General features: G+C 41.6%; 1 protein-coding gene across 8 annotated transcripts; it reads left to right on the forward strand.

Annotated features, from left to right (window-relative positions):
• LOC131132582 (histamine H2 receptor-like) lies at positions 1 to 24,900 on the forward strand. Of its 8 annotated transcripts, XM_058078343.1 has the most exons (11): positions 255 to 426; positions 966 to 1,218; positions 2,546 to 2,667; positions 3,880 to 4,190; positions 6,862 to 9,702; positions 11,500 to 11,574; positions 13,435 to 14,687; positions 14,844 to 14,945; positions 17,351 to 19,235; positions 20,513 to 21,320; positions 23,321 to 24,900. In XM_058078343.1, exons 10-11 carry the CDS (start codon positions 20,700 to 20,702, stop codon positions 23,771 to 23,773), a joined length of 1,074 nt encoding a protein of 357 aa, XP_057934326.1. In that variant the 5' UTR covers positions 255 to 426; positions 966 to 1,218; positions 2,546 to 2,667; positions 3,880 to 4,190; positions 6,862 to 9,702; positions 11,500 to 11,574; positions 13,435 to 14,687; positions 14,844 to 14,945; positions 17,351 to 19,235; positions 20,513 to 20,699; the 3' UTR covers positions 23,774 to 24,900. The 8 variants fall into 8 exon arrangements, 3 of the variants coding, with proteins under 3 accessions (XP_057934329.1, XP_057934326.1, XP_057934327.1); XR_009130400.1 differs by lacking the exons at positions 20,513 to 21,320; positions 23,321 to 24,900 and adding an exon at positions 4,271 to 4,389 and having other exon boundaries at positions 17,351 to 17,561; XR_009130399.1 differs by lacking the exons at positions 20,513 to 21,320; positions 23,321 to 24,900 and having other exon boundaries at positions 17,351 to 17,561.
• The last annotated feature ends 319 nt before the right edge of the window (positions 24,901 to 25,219 follow it).

Consider the following 25,219-nt stretch of genomic DNA (forward strand, 5'->3'; position numbering starts at 1 on the left):
CTGAAATGAGGCCCGTCAGAAAGCACGCCTGAACAAGCCAAGTGCCAAAGCAGTGGGAAACTACAGTTGCAGGTTCCGCTCATCCACTGGTTTAACTGCGGGACCCACCACCACCATCGCCACACTGAAAAAGGTGAAATGACTGTGCCATTCCTTTAAAGTGCATTTTTAAATTGGTCTAATTGGAAATCATTGTTTCCAGGTTGAATCTGTTTTTTCTACTTTGCTTTAAAGCAAACGACACTCCCCCTGGACAAAATGAAATGAAACAATTCGACTTAAATGGTATTTTCACTTTAAACCCGAGGTTTTCTTGTCACGTGACGACGTGACGTCACGCCAGAACGCGCTTTTTAAGTTTGAAGTCCGCCATTACTGGTCCCTCGCATCGAAGGTGTCTACCGTGCTTGGAAACTCTAAAACAAGGTAAGAATTTAAAATGTAGATGTTATTGGGGGCAATGAGGGCTTGCCAGGCATAGTTCTAATTAGTTAGAGGATAAACAACTAAAATTATCTCAAAGACTGTCGTAGTGTTTTGTGAGCTAATGCCAGCTAAACCAGGTTTCATTTATTTGACACGCAGAGGGCGAGTGCAAAGTTAATGTCGTTGCTAATGTTATTGTTAAGTCATGTCATGAAAGAATAAGCGCTTACGCTTATTATTTAGTGTGGTAAGGCCACTTTTACTGTCCGAGAATCCCCTTCGCACACATACTGAAGTAATTTAGTAGCTAGATGCATGTGTAAGGTGTGTAAGATATGAAGTTCAGACGGTCTGTATCGGTAAAAGCTGAACACGAATTAGAAACAAATCAATGTAGCACTAGCGTATCGATACATCTCATTAGGATGCGTATATTTCATTTTTGGCATCAAAGAGCTGCCAGTGTAACGTTTCTCTCTCCTCCTGTCTCTGCCCGCACCACTCTCACTGGACCTGCTGCCGCGCTCACACAAAACAAGCGCTCCCTCCTCCCTCTCCTGTGTCTCCTTGACATTTCATCAGCAGACCGCGATGAAAACAGCGGCAGAGACGGCATTGTACTGCGTCGCACCACCAAACTTTCATAACACGCAAGTGTAAAATAAGTTTTTAGAAAAGATGAGAACCCCTGCTGCAATTCATTTATGTAAAACGTGTCTGACAGCAGAGTACAGACGCAAGTCTGACCCAGACGTCATGTGAGAGCATCACTGTTCCTCCACACTAATCAGCGTTAGTAGTAATATTTTAAACAGTTTTAAAGTTTGTTCACAGACACAACTTTGTCTTTTTCATAGTAGTAAAGAGTTAACACAGTTTCTATTTTATACTGTTTTATTACTGTCACTGTTTTTATAATGCTGGATCACTGAAGTTTTAGAGAAGAGGTGAGCAAACCTGTTTTACATGTTAAGATGTGTAAATTGATGTGTTTACAGTTTCATTAGGGAAAAAAACCTAAAGACCACATTTTATTTAATTTCACATGCAAGTGTTCTTTCTTAATTGTTAGTGTAAAACACACCGGCCTGCTGTACTGCTAAGAACACTGTTTTTAATGGTTTTTATTTATTGTTATTTTGAAAGGTGATGCCATTTTCAGAATCATCACAAATAAATGGTCTTTTGAAGATAATCTTTCTGTTTTTAATTTTATTTGCAGTGGAACAGTTCAGTGATTATAGTTTTATAGTATAGGGAATTTAGTTTTTGTTGTGAAATTTTCGAGTTTTTGTTAATATGTATGGTGTCTATGATGTCTATTTTTCTGAGTATATATATTTTATATTCTTTTACACTTTATTTACTTTAAACAGTGCTATACATGGAGCAGTGGAGATGCCAATTTCCCTGAGGGAATCCCGAAGGGATGAAGTATTCTGTCTGCACTGAAAAAATGATACTTTGGATCAACAAAAAAAAATACTGTAATTTGTGACACCTAAATTTATTAGTTTTTCTCAAATTAAATTTATGATGTGGTTGAAAACATAAATGTTGATCTACTGGAAATACATTTTACCTTAAGACATGTCTGATGAAGGTATAATTAAAATTCTACTTTGTACTGAATCAGAAATTCAATTTGAGAAAACAAAAAAATGCATGTAACAAAATTACAGCAATTCAATTAGTTTATAACAAAGTACAATCTATACTTATATTTAATGATAGTTTTTTCCAAAATGAAAAAGTTGTAACAAAGTATAAACATTGTTGACAGTCTTTATGAATTATATTTTGACTTTGTATGGATGCAGTTTCTTCCTTTGTCTTAAGGTTAAACTTGTATTTCCAGTAAATCTAAATTTATGGTTTCAACCACATCATAAATTTAATTTGAGAAAAACTAATAAATTTAGGTGTAACAAATTACACTAATTTTTAAAAGTTGATCCAAAGTATAATTTTTTTCAGTGCATGTGGGAACCCGAATTGCAGGAATTTCTCCACTCAAACTTCTCATGTATTATATTTGTAGATTTTAAAGTGACTGCTTTCCACACAATTGGAGCTGCTGGACTGAGACACTGTTTTTTGATGGCGGGTTCTTCTCCAGCAGATATCTGCAACTGTGTGTCGGATGGACGGCAGGTTAAGTCTCCCACTCAAGCCTCACCATCGTCCAGCGGAGAAGGACAGTAGCTCAGCCAAGAACGTCAGGTGCATCACAGACATTGGGTAATTACCATAAATTATGGACTATAGACTACTATATAGACTATATAGTATTTAAGCTGCACCCATTAAATTTAAAGACAATAACAGATTTGTCTCTCAATAAGCAGCACCGGTCTACAAGCCATAGTATGTTTCCACGTTGTGACATGGAAACATAAACATGAACACAAGCCTACCAGAAAAGCCTTCTTAGTCCTCTTTAAAAGACGTCTTGAACGAGCTTCCGATGGAACATGGAACCTGACCCAGCAAGGTGCACTGAGGTCGGACATGCTCTCCGTGTTGCTGATGTTCCACCCTGGAGGTCGTAGAACCAGGTAGAGAGTGGGTGGAGCCACCTGACGTGGCCCAGCAAGGTGCACTGTGGTCGGACACACTCCATGTTGCTGATGTTCCACCCTGGAGGTCGTAGAACCAGGTAGAGAGTGGTTGGAGCCACCTGGCGTGGCCTAGCAAGGTGCACTGTGGTTGGACACACTCTACGAGCAGCCCCAAGTGTCTCCTCTTCAAATATTTTCTCACCATTACTGATGATATAACTTCATAATGGCCACATTTGGTATCAGAGTTCCCTCCATGAACCTCCTGACACTTGATGACTATTGATGATATACATGTTATCAAGCATGTACCTGTTACTACAAGATCACAGCATGCTTAGAAAACCATAAAAAGCCTGTTGGAGCTTTTTGGAGGTGTTCTAATAGGCGGACTAGATGTGTCGTGCATTAATTACCTGCATGCATCTTTTAGACCTTTTTATATCTAACTTGGAGAAAAAGAAAAATATGTGCGTGCATGTCTCACACTTTCTACCATACTTTTACATGTTGACATTTTACTTCTTTTTAACCAGCCATTCATCCTTTTTATTTTATTTGATTTTGTCCATTCATTTCCTATTCCTGGTCCTCGCAAGGGTGGCAGGGGTATGCTGGAGCCTCATTTTATTTCACTCTAATTTAAGAGTGGTCTGGACTTTAGGATTTTATGAATTCGAATAACTTGGGGGTCAACCACCCGGCGTGATGGAACAGTGTTCAACTTTAGGGTTAATGCATCCCATATTTCCTGCATGGTAATTTAAACACGGTCCCTACCTCGCCAGATGCAAGTCACCCCCCCCCCCTCTCTCTCGCTCTCTCGCTCTCTCTCTCTCTCTCTCTCTCTCTCTCTCTCTCTCTCTCTCTCTCCATCTCCACCCCCACCCAGCTGTAGATGAGATGCTGGGAGGCGGGAGGATAGTGATGGAAATAAGAGAGAGGCAGTGGAAGGTAGAGGCGAGGAAGCAAAGAAGCAAGTGCTGGGTTGCGTTCAGTGGCAGCTAAGGAGACATGGGGCGAGCGTGGAGCAGCATCACAACCAAATCAGGAGAGAATCAATGCGGAAGCAGCCTGGCCCGATCAATGTCAGAGCTGGATACTGTAAAGTTTCACTCCTTTTAACCCGCTGTGTGACTTGAGGACTCCGGAGGACACGGCAGAGAGTGGAAACTTGGCGCTTCGTATTTGGACATCACGCAGGTATGACAGCCAAGCAGAATGTTTCTTTCATGAAATTGTCTTGCTTACATCTGCAAGGCGTGTGTGTCACTTCCCTTTAGAGTCCAAGCAGCAGCCACCCAAGTTAATAGACCCTACAGGGATGAATGACTACATGTTCTTTTTGCACTTTTGACATGGCTGGGTGCCTGTCATGCTGAAGATGAAGAGGAGGGTGAGGGTGAGAGGAGCCTTGTCAGAATGTGTTTGTGTGAAAGTTATGACACGCATATCAACTCAATTTTTTAAACATTTAACTTTGCTTCCATGCAAAGCATTGTTGCCCGCTGGTGTTGTTGACATGAGACATGTATGTGTCATGAACCACACACACTCACACACACAAACACGCACATAAACACACACACTGCAGCATCTCTGTGAAAGGGTGTTACATCCTATTCACTTCTCACCCAGCCTAATGCCGCCTATGTTAGCACCACTGCGGGCCCCTGTTCAACACGAGCGGGGCAGCCGACCATGAAGGCAAGCCTGATCTCCATAAGGGCTACACGAGTGCCAGTAGTTTATTTTGCCAATAAATTATTCTGTTTACTGTCAGACAAATGAGATGTGTGCATGCATTAGAAATGCTAATATGACATTAGAGTACTTTCTACAGGCGTAGTGACGCTTGCACGTGCGTATCGGGCCAAAATATGGCCGACCGTGAGTTCCGTGGTTCCATGTGGTAGGGATCAGGTGGTCAAGTATCAGTACTTTTCAGGGTACCCCTATGCCCCAGCAGTTATGGCTTAAAATGAGGGTCTCCAAAGCATGGCTCCCGGCGCGTTCTAAAAATAGAATTTAACAAAAAAAAAAAAACCCCAGCAAAAACGGAAAACTCAGCAGTAATTTTATGGGAATATCAAAACATTAAAAGAATTATGCTGTAATCCAATAGGGGAAACATCATAATTTTAGGAGAATAACGTAATATGAAGAAAATAGCGTCATTGTAATACCAAAATATTTAAATATTGAAAAACAATATTTTTTTTCAAGTTGTAGTCTTATAAGAAACAAAAAAACCACCAAGTTGTAAATTTTGGAAAATTTGGTTGGGGAATAAATGTATATTTTTTGTCATTATAGTAGAAAACATTAAAATATTCAATCAAAAAGAGGTTGTTTTTAAAAAGTTGTAATACAAAACACATTAAAGTAGTAATTTTTGGAAAATGAGATGAGGGATAAGTTATAATATCATAGAAATAAGATCAAATTATTGTGAGAATAAAGTTATAAAATAAAAAGAAACAACAGTAAAAATAGAAATAAAACTGCTGGAATGTACGAGATCATAATTCTATGTAATGTAATATTATGATGAAAAATATCATTTTAGTCAGAAAAATTAAATATTAAAGAAAAAGGTAATTTAAAAACTACAACACAAAAAAACAAACAAAAGAAAATTAAGTGGTCATTTTTTGAAAATGAGATTGGGTGAGTGACAATATTACAGGAATAAGGTCAACATATAATGGGAATAAAATCACTAAATAAACCAAAAAACATAAGAAATTGAAAAATAACTTTACAGGAATAAAGTCAGAATATAAAGATAAAAATGTAGAAATTGTACAAAAATAAACTAGTAAGATTATGAGGATAAAATAATGTCATATTAGCAGGTCAGATTTGAAATATTAAACAAAAACAAAGTAGTTTTACTTTTTATGCATGAAATTATTTCATTTAGCCAAAAATATGTGCATTTTTTTAAATATACATATTTTTTAACTAATAGTTCCTAAACTAGAACTAAAATAGTTCCATGAATGAAGACATGAATATTCCCGTCCAGTCCAGGGTGTACCCCTCCACTCACCAGAACTCAACTGGGATAGGCTCCAGCCCTAAGACCCTAGTCAGGATAAGTGGCATAGAAAACGGATGGATTGATGGATGATGGATGGATTGATGATGGAAGATGGATGGTTGGATGGATGGGTGGGTGGGTGGAGATGGGTGGTTGTGTGGATGGATGGATGGGTGGTTGTGTGTGTGGATGGATGGATGGTTGTGTGTCCTGGTTTTTGGTCATCAAAATATGGTCACCCTCACATAAGCTAGCATGGATGCTTCTAGGATGTGGGAGGAAGCTCAAGTTACCGGAGAAAATCCAAAAAGAAGATTTGAAATCTCGATCTCCTGACAGTGAGACTAAGACGTAAACCACTTCTCCACCATGTGGCTACTAACGATCATACGGAGGGACAACCGGACAAACATGGGAAGAGTCTTTCCATGTCATGAGCCATTGGTTTCCTCTTTTAATGCTTCCGTCTCAGTGGAAGCGTCCGGTTATCTTACGACTATTTCAGCCGCGCCTATGTTGACTTAGTCGCCAGTAGCCCTGTTTTTGTTCACGGTTTGGCAAAGATATTTTTTTGCAACTTATCTGCCAGTTAGGTTGCGTTTGTGTGGCATCAGAATAAAAGACATTCATTGCCGACTTCAGCTGCCTCGTTATTGCACGCTGAAAATACCCGTTTTCCGCTTGTGTTGACAGTTCAAACGTCTCTTTTCTCATCCTTCATTCTCAAAAGTCTCGTTCATTTGTACAATTCATCCCAAAAGTTCACAAGTGTGCTTCCTTTGTCACGTAACATGTCTCTTCTTGTAAGCGTCTTATTTGTACTTGCAGATGCGTTAGACAGTTGGGAAATACTCCTTTGAATCGTCAAACGTTGGACCCAATAAGCCAGACGATGGGGAGAAGAGCGGCTGACCTGACCACTCCAGTTCCCGTTTTGGGCGTCCCAGCCTTGGTCGGAGCGCATGGTTGGAGGACGACAGAAAGCGACACCACCGGAGGGGCACAGCTGCAGACATGGGGTCTTCAGAGCTGCAGCGTCGGCGTTCAGACGTCCCCGGGGATAAGCAGAGTCCCTGCAAGGCGGTGTGCGCAGCTCGTGGATAAACTCTGCACGCCATCGATTCCCAGTGCCCACCCGTCCAACAGCTACGTTAGCAAGGAGTACAAAGAGCTACTACTGCTAACAAATGGTGACAAGGAAAACGGAGCAAAGAGTATGGACTCCAAGAGTAGAAGGGAACTTGTCGGGGAGGCCTTAGGGGATGTTGTGTGCTGTCAAGATCGCTATTATTGCTATTCCAGGACAATCAAGACCAACCCATCAACCAGCGTGGGCCCAAAACTAAAACCTCCTGTGCGCTACACCAACGGTAGTGTGGTTGATTCAGAGGCAATGGGAGGAATTAGCGTTGAAAGCGTTGGTGACGCCAGCCCAACTGTTGGAGACCAAACAAGAGTACACACGCGTTACAGCAAGCCATCTCGGAAGATGCTGCTGTTTTCTGCTCCCAGGTCTTTCAGCGCATCACAAAAAATATGCAACCACTGCGGCGGTAGACGGCCTCTCACAGCGGGAGCTGAGATTTCAGGGAGGAAAAATCTTACTGCTCCTGCTTGCCAAGCAGAGAAACATCTTCAGTCAGCCCACGACTTGCTCTCGGCCAGCAAACATCTTCAGTGGCCCCATAATGAGACAAACGTCCAACCGAGCAACCGTCAGCTCTATGAGAGCCCCGCCAACAGAGATGAAGAGACAGGCTATCCACAAGTGTTACATTGTGAAGAAGAAGTACTGCGATGGAGGAAAACATGCCCGTTCCATTCAATGAATGGACACGCCACCGCCATGACCCAACACCAACCCACCCATGCTAATGCTAACGCCATCGCTGGAGCCACAGTTGAAACACAAAACTATAGTTTGGAATCATTAACAGGCGTGTCCCTCGACAAGAAACCCCCCCGAACAGGAAGTCTCCCTTCAACTCCTCTTATGGCCACTGCCACTAAATCCAACTACCCCCCCACACAAACGCCTTTAACACACCTCCATGAGCCCAGTATGCAAAACGTGTGTGTATCTGTGCACGCTGCCCAAGAAAAGACTCCGCCTCATGTTTACACAACAGCCGCGGGAAAAACACACAGCGTTAGCATCCCTAGAAACGCTCCGGTGCTAACGGTTGCTAGCACACTCATGTCCACGGAATCCACAGAAAGAGAAGATTCACCCAACCATCCCTCCAGATTATTAAGACTTCATAAATCCAAAACACAATTCATAGCTGCAAGTCCGTCACATACCGATTTAGCTCTTCCGCTGCAAAATAGCCCTGGTGCAGGTAATGCTAATCCCAATGGAAGGAATCCAAATGGCAAACATGGTCCTCAAGGTTCCAGTGCAAAAGTCCAGCCAGCCTCATCACATTCCGAATTAACGCTGAAAACGGCATCTCTAAGTGCACTATCTTGTGCGAGACTGGAGTCTAAATCTGGGATGTCAGCTCCCATCTCTACAACCACTAATTATGCTTTGTACAGAAACACAGCCCTGAGGAGCTCTTCAACTCTTCAACCTCCATCTACACTGAAGGAAAAGCAAAGCAGCTCCAGTGCATCATGTAATTCTTTACTTAAAACAAGCAACGTGTCACATGAACACATTGAATCACTTTGTCAGAATACAGAGAAGCCTTGCTACACACAAACATCAGATAGCACTAATGAAGCAGCTCTCTGTGTAGTTCCCAGTCGGAAAAACAGGTCAAAAACAGCCGGGATTGCATTGTGCGGGCTGTCAAACGTGTCCAAACATTGGAGCAAAGGCAGCCTCGTGTCAGATGTGGTACAGAGCCATCAGACAAACAGACCAAGCGGCGAATTGAATACGGATGCAAGGCTACTGAGCGCTGATCTCGTTTCAAAGAATCGTCCAAGCATAACGCAGGTGACTAAGCCCCAAATGAAGTCCAACAGCTCTTGTCTGCAGGGTTGCATTCAGGCCAAACAACAGAAGGGTGCACGTGATGGAGGCACGGTAACAGAGCACGGGGGCCAGTGTGCTGCATGCCCACCAGGAAAAGCAGCCCAGCAGATGGATTCAAACACAAAAGAGCTTGCCTTGGGCGCATCAGCCGTGCATGCAAGCAGTACGCCTCAATCCGATGCAGATAAACACACGTATCCAAACGATCCGACCGCTTCTGTCCCAGCAACAGGAAAACACCTGCCCAGTATCTCGACACAGGCAAACGTGAGGGCGCCTGGCGTCGTCATGCACCGGTCTGAGTTCAACATATCATCAGCACAAGAACCTCACCCGTGCCCAAAGTTGTCTTTAGTTGCAGCAGCACGATGCTGCAGCGAGGGGGAACTCACTTCCACTTTTCAACGCCTCGGGTCCGGTGGGGCTGAGGCAATCGTCAGCCGGGATTCAAAAGGCGGCCCCGCTGCTGGCCCCAAGCCGGACCCAGAGGACCTCATTCTGGCTCATTCCCACCCGACTGAAGCCGCCCTGTTGTTGCCTCCGTCCCCACAGTGCTGTAAATCAGCGTCGGTACAGCAGAGGCTTCAAAGCGTGGAGGCCAGTCTGGCTGCCAACAAGGACAGGATCGCTACGCTGCTGAACATCATCCATGACCTCGAGGCCACTCACACTCCTGCCACTGGGTACGACGAGACGTATGTGTGTGTGTGTGCATGGATTTAACATCAGAGGAGTGAAATGTGGCGCTGAGGTGCACAACACACCAATTGTGGCTGTTTCCTTGGAAAAATGACCGGATGCAAGGGCCACTTACATATATATACTGTACAAAGTATATACTGTATGCAGTATATACTGTACGCTGTATATACTGTACGCAGTATATACTATACGCAGTATACACTGTACGCAGTATATACTGTACGCAGTATATACTATACGCAGTATATGTCATTTTATGACATTTCCCTCATGTTAGTTAGACTGTATTCCCATAACATTACCACTCCCCCCCGAGCCTATTTTTCCCAAATTACTTGATTTTGGGGTTTTTTCTTATTAGAACTTTTAAAAATACATTTTTGCTATTTCAACTGTATACCAATGAAATGAAGATTTTTCTTCATAATAATTCTCATAAAATGTTTTTTTAATTTAACTTTTTTCTCCTGATATTTTGACTTTAAAATGAAAATGACTCTAAAATTACAGCCGTTGTTTTTCCGAATATTTCACATTTTTTTATGTAATTTTTTTTGTTATAATTAGTTTGGTTTTTTTTTTTATTTAAGTTTTTTCCACCATCCAATTTTCTTCTGAATTCAACTTTATTGACTTTTTGGTTTGTCACTCATAATAATACAACTAGTTATTAAGTAACAACAATACTAATAGTGTTATTCATAATAAAATGTAAATTGTATAATTGTATCAACTTTATGCTAAATAAAAAGATGACCTTTTCTTTATCCACATTTTCTTCAATTAATATTCTGACTCTATTCTTGTGAAATTACTGTTGATCCTTCCATTTTTTTTCTTGTTAAATGATAATTTTCTAATGTGCTGCGGACAATAAAAAAAACATTTTCCCCAGCCTAGATTGTTTCTCATAGCGTCAGGACTTTAAAAAAACAAACATATTTTTTACTACTAAATTAACATTATTATTATTTTTCCTTGTATTGCCAGTTTATTCTCACCAAATTGTTGCCAAATCCAAGCTATTTCTTACATTTATACTATTGTTTTTGTTTTTTGTTCCAACTATTTCAAGTTTGTTACTGTACTTTTACTTTATACTTTTTGTATTTTGTATTGACTTTATTGCCATGATATTTAGACTCATAACATTATAACTTTTTCTGCAACCCAATTTTCTAAAAATGACACCTTTATTTGTTGTTTTGTTCGATTTTACATGTAAAATTATGACTTTCTCGCCTTTTTTTCTTACTGTTTTCTTTGAATATTTTGACTTTATTCTTTACTCTAAAATTACTGCTGATTCTTTTTGTTTTTGCTGTTGTTAGAATAGTTTTTAATTTGTTTTTTTAGACTGTGTTGCGGGTCATGAAAAAACAACTGCAGGCTGCAAATGGCTCCCGGGTCGCACTTTGAACACCCCTGGTATTGTAGTTGGACTGCCAGTTTAATTAGGACCTAAATATAGTCTCGTGCAACTTCTGGGTGTGTAAAGGTTGCCAATTGTTTCCCTCTGAAAGTCCTCGGAGCCGGATAGCAGCGATTAAAATGGGCTTCCAGCAACGTGTCTCTGTCCATCATTCCCATCCAACATGGAGGGCTAATTTGTTGTGACTGTCTGAGGTCATGTTTGAGAATAACCCTCTCCCGGTACGAACTGTTTCATGTCGGCCAAAATGTGTGTCATACAATTAATTGGTGCCAAAAGCGCTCGTTCATGTCAGGGTGCTCAGAAAAAGTTCTGCTAATTTATTTTACGTGTTTGTTTTTTACAGACGACGATCCTTCAAAACTGGACAGGATCTCAAAAAGTGTTCAACTTGCCAAAAGACTGCCTGCATTGTCTACAGGTGAGTAACATGTGGGCGATCTATAAATAACTTTGAACATCTATTACGAAAAGTGACCAACTGTCCGTGACCAAAAGTCCTAGTAACAGAGGACGCTGAGTTTGAAAAATGATGAAAATGTCCTGGTTTTCATTGAAACATTTGGGCAGTCAGCTCCATGTGACAAAATTCCTGAGAGGCTGCCGGCTGGGTGGCTTTTTGAATTAGGTTTGCAAAAAGCCAAAGAAAAAGCCAAACAGCACAGAGTTACGTATGTTTTGCCGTAATGTTTTGTTTTTCATTGGGTTACATTTTTGTTGGACAACTGGACATACTCTAATATCTTCTCCCTTTTGGGCCAGTTGTTCTACAGATCTGTAAAGCTTTGAGCACCTTTTACGAGTGGTGACCAAATGCCCTGCTTTATGAGGACATGTCCCGTTTTGCCAGGACATGAGTCTCTTTTTTGAGGGTAAAATGATGAAAATGTCCTGGTTTTCATTCAAACATTAAATTGAGCAGCATTTCGGCAGTCAGCTCCATGTGACTAAATTCCTGAGAGGCTGCCAGCCGGGTGGCTTTTTGAATTAGGTTTTTGCAAAAAGCCAAAGAGAAAGCCAAGCAGTTCAAAGTTAGGTATGGTTTGCCGTAATGTTTTGTGTTTTTCATTGGGTTTTATTTTTTGTAATTTGACATACTCTCATATCTGTCTCCGTTTTGAGTCAAGTGTTCTACAGATCTGTAAAGCTTTGTGCACCTTTTACAAGTGGTGACCAAATGTCCTGTTTTCCCAGGACATTAATGTCTTTTTTGAGGGTAAAGTGATTAAAATGTCCTGGTTTTCATGATCCCAAACATCCCTTAGACGCTTTTTGAATGAGTGTTGCTAAAAAGCAGCAGAAAGCCGAAGAACAAGCAAAACCCAGGTTCTGTGCTGCTCGCCGAGTTGAGGTCTGGTAAAACTGGGGACGTCGTGCACAACGGCGGTTAAATTTGCCCAATGCACAACGATGAGCCAATTCAAGAAACAATACAAGCAGTTGATGTTTGCTAAATACAAGGATGAAGAGTCTTGAACCAGTCATGATGTGCTATATATATCACTATATTGACACTTACTATGGTACCCATTATGGCATTGGATGCTCACCTCCTACTTCGGTACGAGGTACATTATTAAAAAACAACAATTAAAAAAAAACCTTAAACTGTATTATGGACAGCAGGAAGTGAACAAATGTAACAGTTACTGATTGTAAAAGTACCAGATGGAGGGGTAGGATTTAATAAGCTTTATTAATAAGCTTTAATAAAATTCCCAAGTTTTTGCAACTTTCCTCACCGGAAATATTGGTTCCATTCCAAAAGGAAAGCTTCCTGTGTCTTTCTGTTATTGGAATCATTTTTGTGCCGTCAAGCTGAATCTAATTAAAGGTTTACCGATGACTTTGCATCGTCAGACGTTTCAACTTTAGTTTGCACCCTCAAGCTGATTCGTTGCGTCAGGTGGAGCCAATATAAAAATAAGTCCTAATCAACTGAACCAGCAGTTCTGTTTGTGGAGGTTGAGAAAGGCCACAAAATCTAAATTCTTCTGATCTTTTTGAAATGGAAAAAAAAGGCTTTTGCACTACAAAGGCAGACCTGAGACGCCTTTATCTTGAAAGATTCCTCTTGAACTATGTGCTATGTATTTTCTAAATTGCTTTGACCATCCCCTGATGAATGTCGGTGTCTTGCCCTTGACCGTGCTGAAATGTGACAAAGCACAAATCACACACTGTGATGAATTGGGGGACGGTCCCATATGACGTCACGGGCTGTCCAGCTTCAAGCGGGAGCTGAATGTGATGCTGACTTCTTCATCTGTTTTCCGTTCAGTGTGGAGTACGACTTCAGGCAGCAGGAAAGGTGCTTCTTGGAGGTTCTGAATCATCACTCGGTGAGAGGAAGCAAGGCAGATCACATTCACCGATCTGGGTCGCTGAGCTTCAGTTTGCTGGGAAAAGCCGTGAAGAACGTGAGGAAGACCAAGAAGAAAAGCAAAAAGCTCTACAAGATTCTCCTCAAGTGGCTGCCCAGGAAACTTCTGCATGTTTAGAATTTTTCACAATAAGAGAACCTCAGTTTTTGTTGTGAATCCGTTCCAAAATGTTGAGTGAAAACCGAAACGTATGTAAACCGAGGCAAGTTTTCCCATAGTAAGTGATGTGTCTCCAATTAACTCAAAACATTAACATTGAGGGTTATGTAGCGAGTCAACTTACATTGTACGAAAACCAAAACAAAGTTTTAGTGAACATTTCAAATTTTCCCCAAGCTGGGATGTACGATAACCGAGGTTTGACCGTTTTTACCGATAAAAGACTTACCACGGGTTCCCACTTTGGATTTTGTACTTTAAAGTTGCTTCTGATCTTTAAGATGTTCAGATCGATAATTTTTCAAATTCAAATGGGAAAATATTGTGTTTTTAGCACGTCTGTGTTGGGTGCAGGTTGGCTGAAGCAGATAAAACCATCAGGAACGCGTTTTACCGTCATTCCTCACCACTTTGCACTTGAAATTGCACAGATTCCTGATTTTTCAAAATATATGAATGAATAAATCATACTGTTTTGTGGTTAAATACAGCCTATTATTGGTTTAAAAAAAATAATAAATAAAAGGCATATTTAAGAAAAAAAATTGCCTAAATGAAGCACTTTCAAGATGGTATTAAGTGGTATTACGTCAGTAAATAATGCTAGCATTGATGAGCCAAACAAGTATAGAGTTGAAGTTCTCTAAACTCATTATCCATTATTAATTCAAGGATTTTCATTTATCTTCTTCTGAGAAAAAAATAAAATATTATTTACATTATCCACTTTACAAACTTTCCTCTAGAACACTCTCATTTTCTTTACTTTTGTGTGCATTTCTGCAGTGCAGCGATGCCAACGAATCCAGTAAAATATATGCTAATCATGCACGGACCCAGTGCAGCATAACATAATAATGAATGGTTATTTATTCAAGAAGCCACACCGTCTGATCCTTTATTACACAATTCTCTTTCATAGTAGTAGAACATTCGAACCACACTTTATGAGCAAGGAGGGGTTGCGTTTAAAGACACCGCGTAATTTAAGGTGAGGTCACGTTTTGAGTGTATTTTCTGGGATTTCCGGCCATACTCAAATGCAGCACATTGTACTTCCGCATTAAGAGTTGGAGTGAGCGATGAGAATATCCACTTTCTCTGTGTCGCTCTTTTTATTTCATTCACATATTCTCTTTTAATAAAGAAGTCGCTGTGATGTTCAGAGTGTCCATGAACCCACCCGTGACTGGCGTCTGTTGAGCATGAGGAAGCGTCGTTGGAATTGTACTGCTGTTGGTGTGTTCAGGTGAGAATAATGTTATAACGATGCTCAGACCCTTCATGGGGCTCATGTGCCCCCCTTCCTCGGTCATAACAGAGAGGTGTGACTGTCCGTGATGCGTGTGCGTCAATTACGTAGCATGTACTAAGCTAATGTACAGTTAAGGTACGGTTTTCCCATAAAAAATAATGTATAGCATGTGTTTTGTTCTTTGAGAGTCGCGATGACGTCATAGACTGGCGAAGGAGCGGACTTCCGGTTCTGGTTGCTATTTTATTAGCTTGTCAAGTGTGACAAGCTAGTATTTTTTCAGCTTTCCCATATGGGTTGTATACCCACAGCTAGCTATGGGTATAGCTAGCTTTTCAGCTAGCTTTTTTTTTTCAGAGCCGATACTGAGTAAAAATCAGGCTCGTATTGGCGAGATCATGTCTGGTAAAAACATAAAAACTACAACACATTTAATTAATTTATTGATATTCATTTATTAAATTATTGATTTTATGTATTAAAAATTATTATTTAATTTATAAAAATATTTAATATTTAATTTAAATAAATACATTATTATTTATAATATATTTTTATTTATAAAATACATTTTATAAATTTTTATTTATAATAATGTATAAATAATAAATTATTATTATTTTATTATTAATATTATATATATATATATATTATTTGTTTAGTATTTATTTATTTTAAACCACAAAGTATAATGTTGTTAGAAGGTCATATTATCGTGTTAAAAGATGCCAAACTTTCAGATAATGATCTTTGCGCCCTAATAGAAGTTCGGGATGGCTCTGAACGCATCTTGTGAGATGTACACGGCTACAAGCTGTACACAGCTCACACAGTATAAGAATAACAACGACAAGACACAAGCCGATCGTACGCTACCCGGAAAATGTACGCAAACCTGGGCAAGAGGTTGGCTTAAAAGTTCCACGTTAACTGAAAATCACGCTAACGGAGGTTCCACTGTGGAATAATTGAATTACCACCGTTCCAAACGTGACCACCCAAAACTGCAATAGTTTTTAGTTTGCGTGTCAGCATTTGTTTGCAGAGGTTGATATGAACTTGTTTGATTAAAACACAGCCACACACACAATTCTTTTTTTGCACTACCAAAAATAAACTGTGGGAAGTCTACCCTATTTATGGGTTTGATTCGCAGACGCGACTAATGAGTCATTTTGACGTAGAGACTCACTGGCAGTGTTCCCTGAGGACGGCGAGGGAGGGGGGAGGGCAAAGAAGGGCAGTTGGGGTTGACTGTCACTCCTCCTCTTGGGGTCAAGTGTCCTCCAGAGGGGCTTCGGAGGCGCAGTAATCCACCAAGATGTGAGAGATGGGCTTCCCTGCGATGAAAATGTGACGTGACAGGCAACAATGGAAGAGACACGATGGTGCAATTCTAAGACGGTGCCTTGCAGGCTTTAATGTTAGACTTTAAACTTGCTGGGTTTTTGGTTCATCAATGCAAAACGCGTAGCTAGTTTAAACCCTGGTGACCTCGGGGGTGCAAGAGCACGCTCCTTCTCCCGCCCGAATGCTCCGTTTGAAGGGTTGATCTCACCTTCTCTCAAGTCAAGGGTGAGGGGATTTATACCGATTCATAACCAATTTATATTGAAGAATTTACAACGATCTGTTGGGTTTTTAGTAGGGATTATCGCTACTGACAATTATCATAACGGTTGTCATCGGTATCATTCCGATCATGAAAAACGACATTTGAAAAATGCTGTATACAAGACATGTGTTCATTCCATGACAGGAGTTATGTCATGTGACACACATCGGTATCAGCTGATATCGGTATCGGAAACAGAGAGTTGGACAATATCGGCATATCGGTTTTTGGCAAAAAAACATCCCTGTTTTTTAGTTGTAAAAACTCGAAGAAAATCAAAACACTGGAAACACCAGGCTGCACGGTTTTATATGTTTATAACTTTAATGTTTGCATTATTTATATGCATACATTTACATATATATTATATTATATATATACATTATATATTATATTATATATAATATAATTATATATTATATTCTATATTAACATTCAATGTTTTATTATAATAATATTTTTAGAAATAATATTAAATACAATGATAAATATGAATCAATTCCTCTAAATAATTGTATAATAAATACAGAAATGAATTCCTCTAAAATGCACTTTGGACATATGATTATGTGCATCAGGGTGACTTTTAACTAACATATACATTTGCTTGGTCTGGCTTAAATAAAAGCGGGTTGTGACTTGATGACCAGTAATGCCAGTAACAATAACCAGAGAGGTACTTGTAAAACTGTCGAGCTGCATGATACAATATGGGAAAATGTATGTCTGCTTTTACGGAGTGAGAGCGACTCTTCACCGAGCTGCTTTATGGTTTATTTCCAAGGCGGATGAAAGAGAGCCGAGATGCTGAAGTGCATTCAAACACGAAGCAGAGCAGGCCATTAGTCTCCAAAGGCTGTGAATTATCCTGTCAGTCAAAGAAACATCACCTTGGGCTCGCTTGCGTCTGGTCTCAACAGCGGCATGAAGAGGATGATTGACAGCTGGCTTAAAATCAGCCATATAGTCTGCAGCCACAACAGTTCTAATGAAGATTAGCAGCTGTAATTAACCAGGATTTGTGTTGGATGGAAGGCATTATAATAAAGCATTCATGGTGGATGGACAGCCTCTGAATCATTGCAACTAATCCTAATATGTCGCCAACCCCCATTGCCAGACAGTACCCCCTCATGTCCAGCAGATGGAACCGTGGAGTCCTGTTAAACATCTCACATATGGCCTGTTCAAAATGTGCAATACCCAGTTGGGACATTGCAACAATGGACATGTTGGCTCTTAAGGACGTTCTAAGTAGAGCCTCAAAATGCCACCCAAAAATTGAGTAAGCAATTTATTGCAAAGAAGCATGAAAGGGAAATCGGTATCCGGACGATCCCATTGGCTGTTTGTTAAGACATGGCGCCATCTTGGGCCCAGATGAAGGTTGTTACTGGTGCCGAGCGCAGTCCCGTAACCATCAGGCATCATCAGCGAGGGAAGGGAGCAAAGGCCTTCTTCAACGCCACGAGTTTGGGCATTTGGAATTAGCAGGAGAACACCAAATATGGGACATTGAGAGGTGGAAGATCTCCTTGACCGTCCTGGTGGCTTCCAACATGACTGACATGACAAGGAGATCCCACCTGAGATGTTTTCCATCATCGCAATCCTTCAATAGAACAATAGAGCTTCAGGTTGTGCAGGGGCGTCAAATGGCAGATGGCTACACGACTGGCTTTTTCACCGCACTTCATAAAGAATCCAGTGGAGAACATTTGGAGATGGATGGCAAGGGAAGACGACCTAAATGGTCATCACTTCCAGACGTGGATTCCCTCCTTGATGCCATCTTCGCCACCTGGAGGTGAGTCCTATCTTTGGGGGTTTTAGGGTCTCCTTGAGCTGTGGTCTGAAGCATTTGGTCAGCAGATGGACCTTCATGCTTGTTTGCAGTACATTGGTCGCTTTCTTTGTTTCACTGACAACCTCCTTAAGATCCAAAAGATCAAAATGTTGCAGTTTTTTTCAACTGGTCTTAAGATCTTAATCAGGAGCGTATTGACATTAGACGTGTTATTTCTTTGTTCTGATTCTCAGGGCTTCTCTTTCTTCCACGCTGGACTGAAGGTCAGCATCTCCGAAACGCTTCCTCTGTGTATTCTTGATCTCGCTCTTCAATCATCCATTTGATTTAGTCGTTTAGTGGAGTTATAACTTGGGATTAATGTGTACAAAGCTGTGGGCTCATACGCAGTCCTGCAGTACTTTGGTTTATATATGATCCATTCAGCTGACTTTGCTTTTTTATTCATAAGATGTTTCATTATGGTGCTCTTTTAATTTAAGTTGATTATGGTAAGATTAAAAAAAACAAATTAGACAGTTCAAATGTTTTAAACGGGCCAAAAACCTGACAAGTACAATGATAGAGAAAGCCAAGTATGGCTTGATGATTAGATCATGAAATATTGGTCAAATGGTACAAAGCCTTAAAGTTCAGCTGCATGTTCTGACGCTAGAAAATTAGTAACCGATTAAGCTCCGACCTTGAATGATTAAGCTCTAACCGCAGGTGGCTTGGCCGCGTTACACGGTCAGTAAGTCGGTGGAAAAGTGTACAGGGTTGGGGAGAGAGAGGGAGAGCGTGAGAGCGAGCACATAAACAGCATCCGCCTGGCAGGAGACTTTATTTACGAGCCGGGAGGACGTTTGCAGAACAACATGAGGTGAGGCATCACTTTTCTTACCAGTAGAATGAGGGTGGATGCTGAAGGCTCTTTGGGCAAACATATCACCATGAATGGACATGTTCCTAGGGCACGTATGTTTGCTGGTTAAAGATTCACACCATGGAACCCATATGGGAAAGGATGGATACAGTACACTATACAGTCAGTACTACCTTCCTATTCACAGTACACTATACAGCCAGGACTACCTTTCTATACACTGTATAGTATACAGTCAGTACTACCTTTCAATACACAGTAGAGTATACAGTCAGTACTACCTTTCACAATTCAGCATCCAGTATACAGTCAGTACTACTTTTCTATACACAGTAGAGTATACAGTATACAGTCAGTACTGCCTTTCTATACACAGTACACTATACAGTCAGTACTACCTTTCTATTCACAGTACACTATACAGTCAGTACTACCTTTCTATTCACAGTATACACGATACAGTCAAAACTACCTTTCTATTCACAGTACACTATACAGTCAGTACTACCTTTCTATTCACAGTATAGTATACAGTCAGTTCTACCTTTCTATACACAGTACACTATACAGTCAGTACTACCGTTCTATACACAGTACACTATACAGTCAGTACTACCTTTTCTATTCACAGTACAGTATACAGTCAGTACTATCTTTCTATACACAGTATACACTATACAGTCAGTACTACCTATCTATACACAGTAAGTATACAGTCAGTACTACCTTTCTATTCACATTACACTATACAGTCAGTATTTCCTTTCTATACACAGTATACACTATACAGTCAGTACTACCTTTCTATTCACAGTACACTCTACAGTCAGTATTTCCTTTCTATACACAGTATACACTATACAGTCAATATTACCTTTCTATACACAGTATAGTATACAGTCAGTACTACCTTTTCTATTCACAGTATACAGTCAGTACTACCTTTCTATACACAGTATACAGTATACACTCAATACTACCTTTTCTATTCACAGTATAGTATACAGTATACTACCTTTTCTATACACAGTACAGTATACAGTCAATACTACCTTCCTATTCACAGTATAGTATACAGAGTATACTATACTATATATATATATATAGTATATAGAGTATTACTAATACACCAGCATGTGAAATATTCAGATGCTATGTTGGCTTGTTGTTTCTTCTCGCCATGTGATGGCGGCGGGGCGGTGGCGGGGCGATGACGGGCCTGTGACAGCGGTTCGGTGATATTTCTGTCATAACTGCTGTTTTATCTTCATCAGGGCCTCGCTGAGCTCAGATTGCCACAGCAGAGAAAAGGAAAAGCATGCAAACATCTGGGAAGATCTTTTCATTCCGCGACCTTTGAACCCGATGACTGATGAAGCTCTGATGAAGAGATGAACAGGCGGCGGCGCTAAGCGGACAAGGAAGCCTTTTCAACCAAGTTACGGCGTAGCCCCACGCGTCATGATTTCCACGTTCCTCCACTGGTCAGTTCTGGTGTCTTTCATCACCCTGACCGTCGGCGGCAACGTGCTGGTATGTTTGGCCGTGGGCCTCAGCCGCCGACTGCGGCGCATTGCTAACTGCTTTGTGGTGTCGCTGGCGGTGACAGACCTCTTGATGGGCCTGCTGGTGCTCCCCTTCTCTGCCACGCTGGAGCTTCGTGGCGGGAAGTGGCCCCTGGGGGGCACCATGTGTAACATCTATGTCTCCTTGGATGTCATGCTGTGCGCCGCCTCCATCCTGAGCCTGTTGGCCATCAGCGTGGACCGATACCTTGCCATCTCTGCGCCCCTCAGCTACGTGTCGAGAATCACCTCCGCCAGGGTGACGGCGGCCATCGTGGCCATCTGGGCCTCGTCGCTGGCCGTGTCCTTTGTGCCCATCCACCTGGGCTGGAACACGGTGGACTACAGAGTGCAGCACTTGGACTGGCACATGGGGGAGGAGGATAAGGACGGACGCTACTGCCAGTTTGAATGGAATAACAACTACATTGTTTTTTATGTCCTGTGCTCCTTTTATCTGCCAATGCTGATTATCTGTGGGATGTACCTTTGCATCTTCCGAGTGGCACGCCAACAGGTGAGCATCAAAGTCACTTTGGGAGCACCGTAGCACCCCCGCTCTGCTAATACCTTATGCACGCTTTGTTGAAGAAACCACAACAGTCCCGAAACATCTAAAGACCTGCAATTCTCACTCATCCCCTCGTTTATCACGGTTAATCGGATCCAGAACCGACTGTGTAGGAAGCAGGACTTGTTATGTCCTGGATTCAGACGGGACCACGACTGCTTCACGGATGCGAGGCGTCCTGGTGACAGTACACACTAGGGTGTGGAAAATAATCAATATTAATTAATACATCGATGTGCGATGCGGTGGAATGCGTTTGTGAGTATCGGTAAAATCCGATTCAAACGCCGTTTTATTAATGTTCAACTTCGCCCCATATGCTGTTCCCCAGGTGCCATGAAGGCACCATCATTATTTGGTGTTTTGTATTGAATACGGACGGAAGCCGTGAGGCACATCCAACTACTAGTAAAACAGCATGGACGTTCGTAGCAAGCAGCAGCGAGGACGTTTCTATATTTAACTGCCCGCAACGTTTAAATGGGATGTTTGGAAACACTACGGATTCTAAAAGAACGACGGAAAGGTCGACAAAACGTCCGTCATTTGCCGCGTTAAGAAGCCGTACAACGGGAGCACGACAACCCCCCTTAAAAAGGGGGACGCCACAACACGGAAAAGTCTACCGCCGCCTCCCGGTCTAGTTCCTCGTCGGACACCGGGGAAGAACCAAGCAAATCAGGTCAGAACAAGTGGATCTTCCGCTGTTTTCCAAATTGTCCAGGAGCTATTTGTCCGTCTCTAACAAGTGTCCTACCCCCCCCCCCCCCCCCCCCCGCCCAATTTTAAAAGTTTTCCACTTTTACTGCACTTTTAGTGCTAGTCTAGTGCTCCTCACTACTGTATTAGCCTAGCTGGTAGCTCATTCATATTAGCAGTATGTTTTGCAGACAGGAATATAAACAAACATTGATTGCACTGTTGAAAGTGTCACTTTAACTTTGTTGTTGCTGTACTGTATTTTTTACAGTAGTAATTATTGTTGAATTGTTTGACTCCACCACTGAACCACTGCTATTGGAATTGCATAGCCCATGTGAAAGTGGGAGGAAAGTTGTTTTTGAAAAGTTGTTGCTGTTTTAAGATGGCAAAAAGAATGATGAAGAATTGGTGCATAGTAAAAAAGACAAACAGCACTTAAGTTGAATTTACTGCCAAGTGCCTAGAAGGAATAAAGCCAAATCCTTTTTGTAGGAACATACTGAATTCTATTTTTTCTTTTTCTCTATATTTTGCTTATTTGCATCATGTTGAATTGCATCAAATCACAAGAAATTGCACGATATAATATGAGATTGCATTGGTGTGAATTAAATGATTATCGCATCGTGAGAGGGTGAATCGTATCGTATCGCTAGAAAATTCCATGCATCGTTAAAGTATCGTATCGCTGGCAGTGCATCGAGATGTGTATCGAATCATCCTCGGTGCTGAGATTCACACCCCTAGTACACACCCATGCCGCAACTTAAGTCATGCACTTAACAGTATTTCACAAGGTGTAAATAAGTTGATGATATTTCGTGATTTTCGGTCACAAATTGCATACCAAGTGTGTCATTTATGCATAAATAGAATGACAAGAGTGTGCAAAATGCTTCGGGTATTTACTGCATGTCTAATATGTCTTATTTTCGGTTCTTATGTCTACTATATTGGATAATACAAATGTAAAGGTGACTATAGGGGTGTTATTTCATGTCTTGAGGGCTCTAAGGTTAAAACCATATGTAGGAGGTTGCAAACAGGTTTTCTATGCCACAACTACGAAAACATTCAATTTCTTAATATCGTGGTCGGGTCTGGAACCAATCAACATCGATAAACGCTGAGTTTGTTAACGCTCACTGCTCTTGGCCTCTTTTTGTCCCATTACATGCTGGGGTGTCTGATAGAAAAGAACACACTGCGAGACTTACAATGTCATCGTCTCATATTGATCACAGGTGCAGCGAATACGCGCCGCCACGCCTTCTTTCGCCCGCACGGCGTCAACCGCAGCCGTCGCCAGAGAGCACAAAGCCACCATCACGCTCGCCGCCGTGCTGGGCGCCTTTGTCATCTGCTGGTTCCCGTATTTCACCTTCTTCACCTGCACGGGCATCAAAGAGCAGATGAACCCCCCCACGACGCTTCACTCTGTGCTGCTGTGGCTGGGCTACTTTAACTCGCTCCTGAACCCCATCCTGTACCCCGCCCTGAACAGGGACTTCCGCAAGGCCTACGCGGAGCTGCTTCTCTCCAGGAGGCTGGCACGCAGAGAACTGCGAGTGTACACACGATCGACCCTCTCGAACGGGCCAAGGCTTCCCCAAATATCTAAGGAGCACAGAGAGACTGAGATGAGGAATCTAAACATGCAAAATAACCAGAGTGATATTTCTAATGAGTCACAGTGAAATGGACTGACTAGCATCGGCTTCTTGCAGCTTCTTCTTTTTCTTTCTTTCATTCAATTATTTTATATTGTATATTATTTGATATTTTCATCTATTTGGGAGGAGCCACAATTTCAACAGCGATGCCAAATGTAAATAACAGGAAAAAGGAAATAAGTCATGAATCCCTAACTTTATTTGTTACCTGAGCAGGCTCCTTGGAGACGAAAGCGGTTAAAAGCGCTGCCAATGAAAGTGAATGAGTGACCAAGCGACTAAAGTTTGGCTTGACCATGTGACTGAATGAAAAGGTTTTGATGATTTATCCGCCACAGCATGTTGTGGAAGTGTTGCAATCATCATCATCATTGTCGTCGTCATCTGCTGTGAGAGTGTCAAAGCAACTCTGAGCCTCATGCATCATCGCTACGGCTTCATGGCGTAGAAATGAACATTCAATGTCACGTTTACTTCATTGGAGACAAGGATGGCACCACCTTTCCGAGTTAGTTCCGTGAGTTAGTTCTTCTTGATATTTTTCTTGTGGCGTAGCTGTGTGAGTTAGCAAAGACGTGGGACACAGATGACTTGACTTCCTTTTCCCAGTTGATATATAAGGAAGTCCAACCCTCTGTGACATCATAAAGGGGCAGTTATACCACGCCTTTTGAAACCGTGCATTTTGAGCCATGCCAAGCTTCTTTCAGGGCTCACTTCCAAATGCCCAGACCTCATACAACATTCTAAGTCATTTCTAAGTCATACAAGTGGAACCGAGTGGAACATCACAGGCCCCCTTTAAGTTAAGCACAGCATGTTGAGTGGAGGGGCTGTTGAGTTCACATTTGTTGGCTAAATAGCCTCAAATTAGGATGCTCAGATTTAGAACCCAAGAGGATACGAACGACAATATGCTCCCTGTTTTGTCTACTTTCTTCCACCAGATGGCAGTCATAACTAATTATACATGCGGTTGGCTGATGTCTTATTGCAGGGCTGAGCACATATTTTGTCTCATGGGCCACATTGAGTTAATAAAATTGCACGGGGGGCCTGAATATATATTTATCACACACACTTTTTTATGCTTATAATTTTCCTTGAATTATTTGTCGAAGGCATGTCCCTTTTTTCAGGAGCACTTTAAACATCAGACCACATCAAACTCATTCATTCATTCATTTTCTGCCGCTTGTCCTCACGAGGATCGCAGGGGTTGCTGGAGCCTATCCCAGCTGTGTTCGGGCAAGAGGCGGGGTACACCCTGGACTGGTGGCCAGCCAATCCCAGGGCACATATAGACAAACAACCATTCACACTCACATTCATACCTATGGACAATTTGGAGTGGCCAATTAACCTAGCATGTTTTTGAAATGTGGGAGGAAACCGGAGTACCCGGAGAAAACCCACGCATGCACGGGGAGAACACGCAAACTCCACACAGAGATGCCCCAGGGTGGGATT

The sequence above is a fragment of the Doryrhamphus excisus genome, chromosome 7 (genome assembly GCF_030265055.1).
Source record: "Doryrhamphus excisus isolate RoL2022-K1 chromosome 7, RoL_Dexc_1.0, whole genome shotgun sequence".
Lineage (NCBI taxonomy): Eukaryota > Metazoa > Chordata > Actinopteri > Syngnathiformes > Syngnathidae > Doryrhamphus > Doryrhamphus excisus.

Bases quoted from the DNA above. Each gene is read 5' to 3' on its own strand.
- LOC131132582 (XM_058078346.1), top strand. From the start codon at position 20,700: ATGATTTCCACGTTCCTCCACTGGTCAGTTCTGGTGTCTTTCATCACC. The intron at 21,321-23,320 runs GTGAGCATCAAA...TATTGATCACAG, and splicing joins TCCGAGTGGCACGCCAACAG to GTGCAGCGAATACGCGCCGC.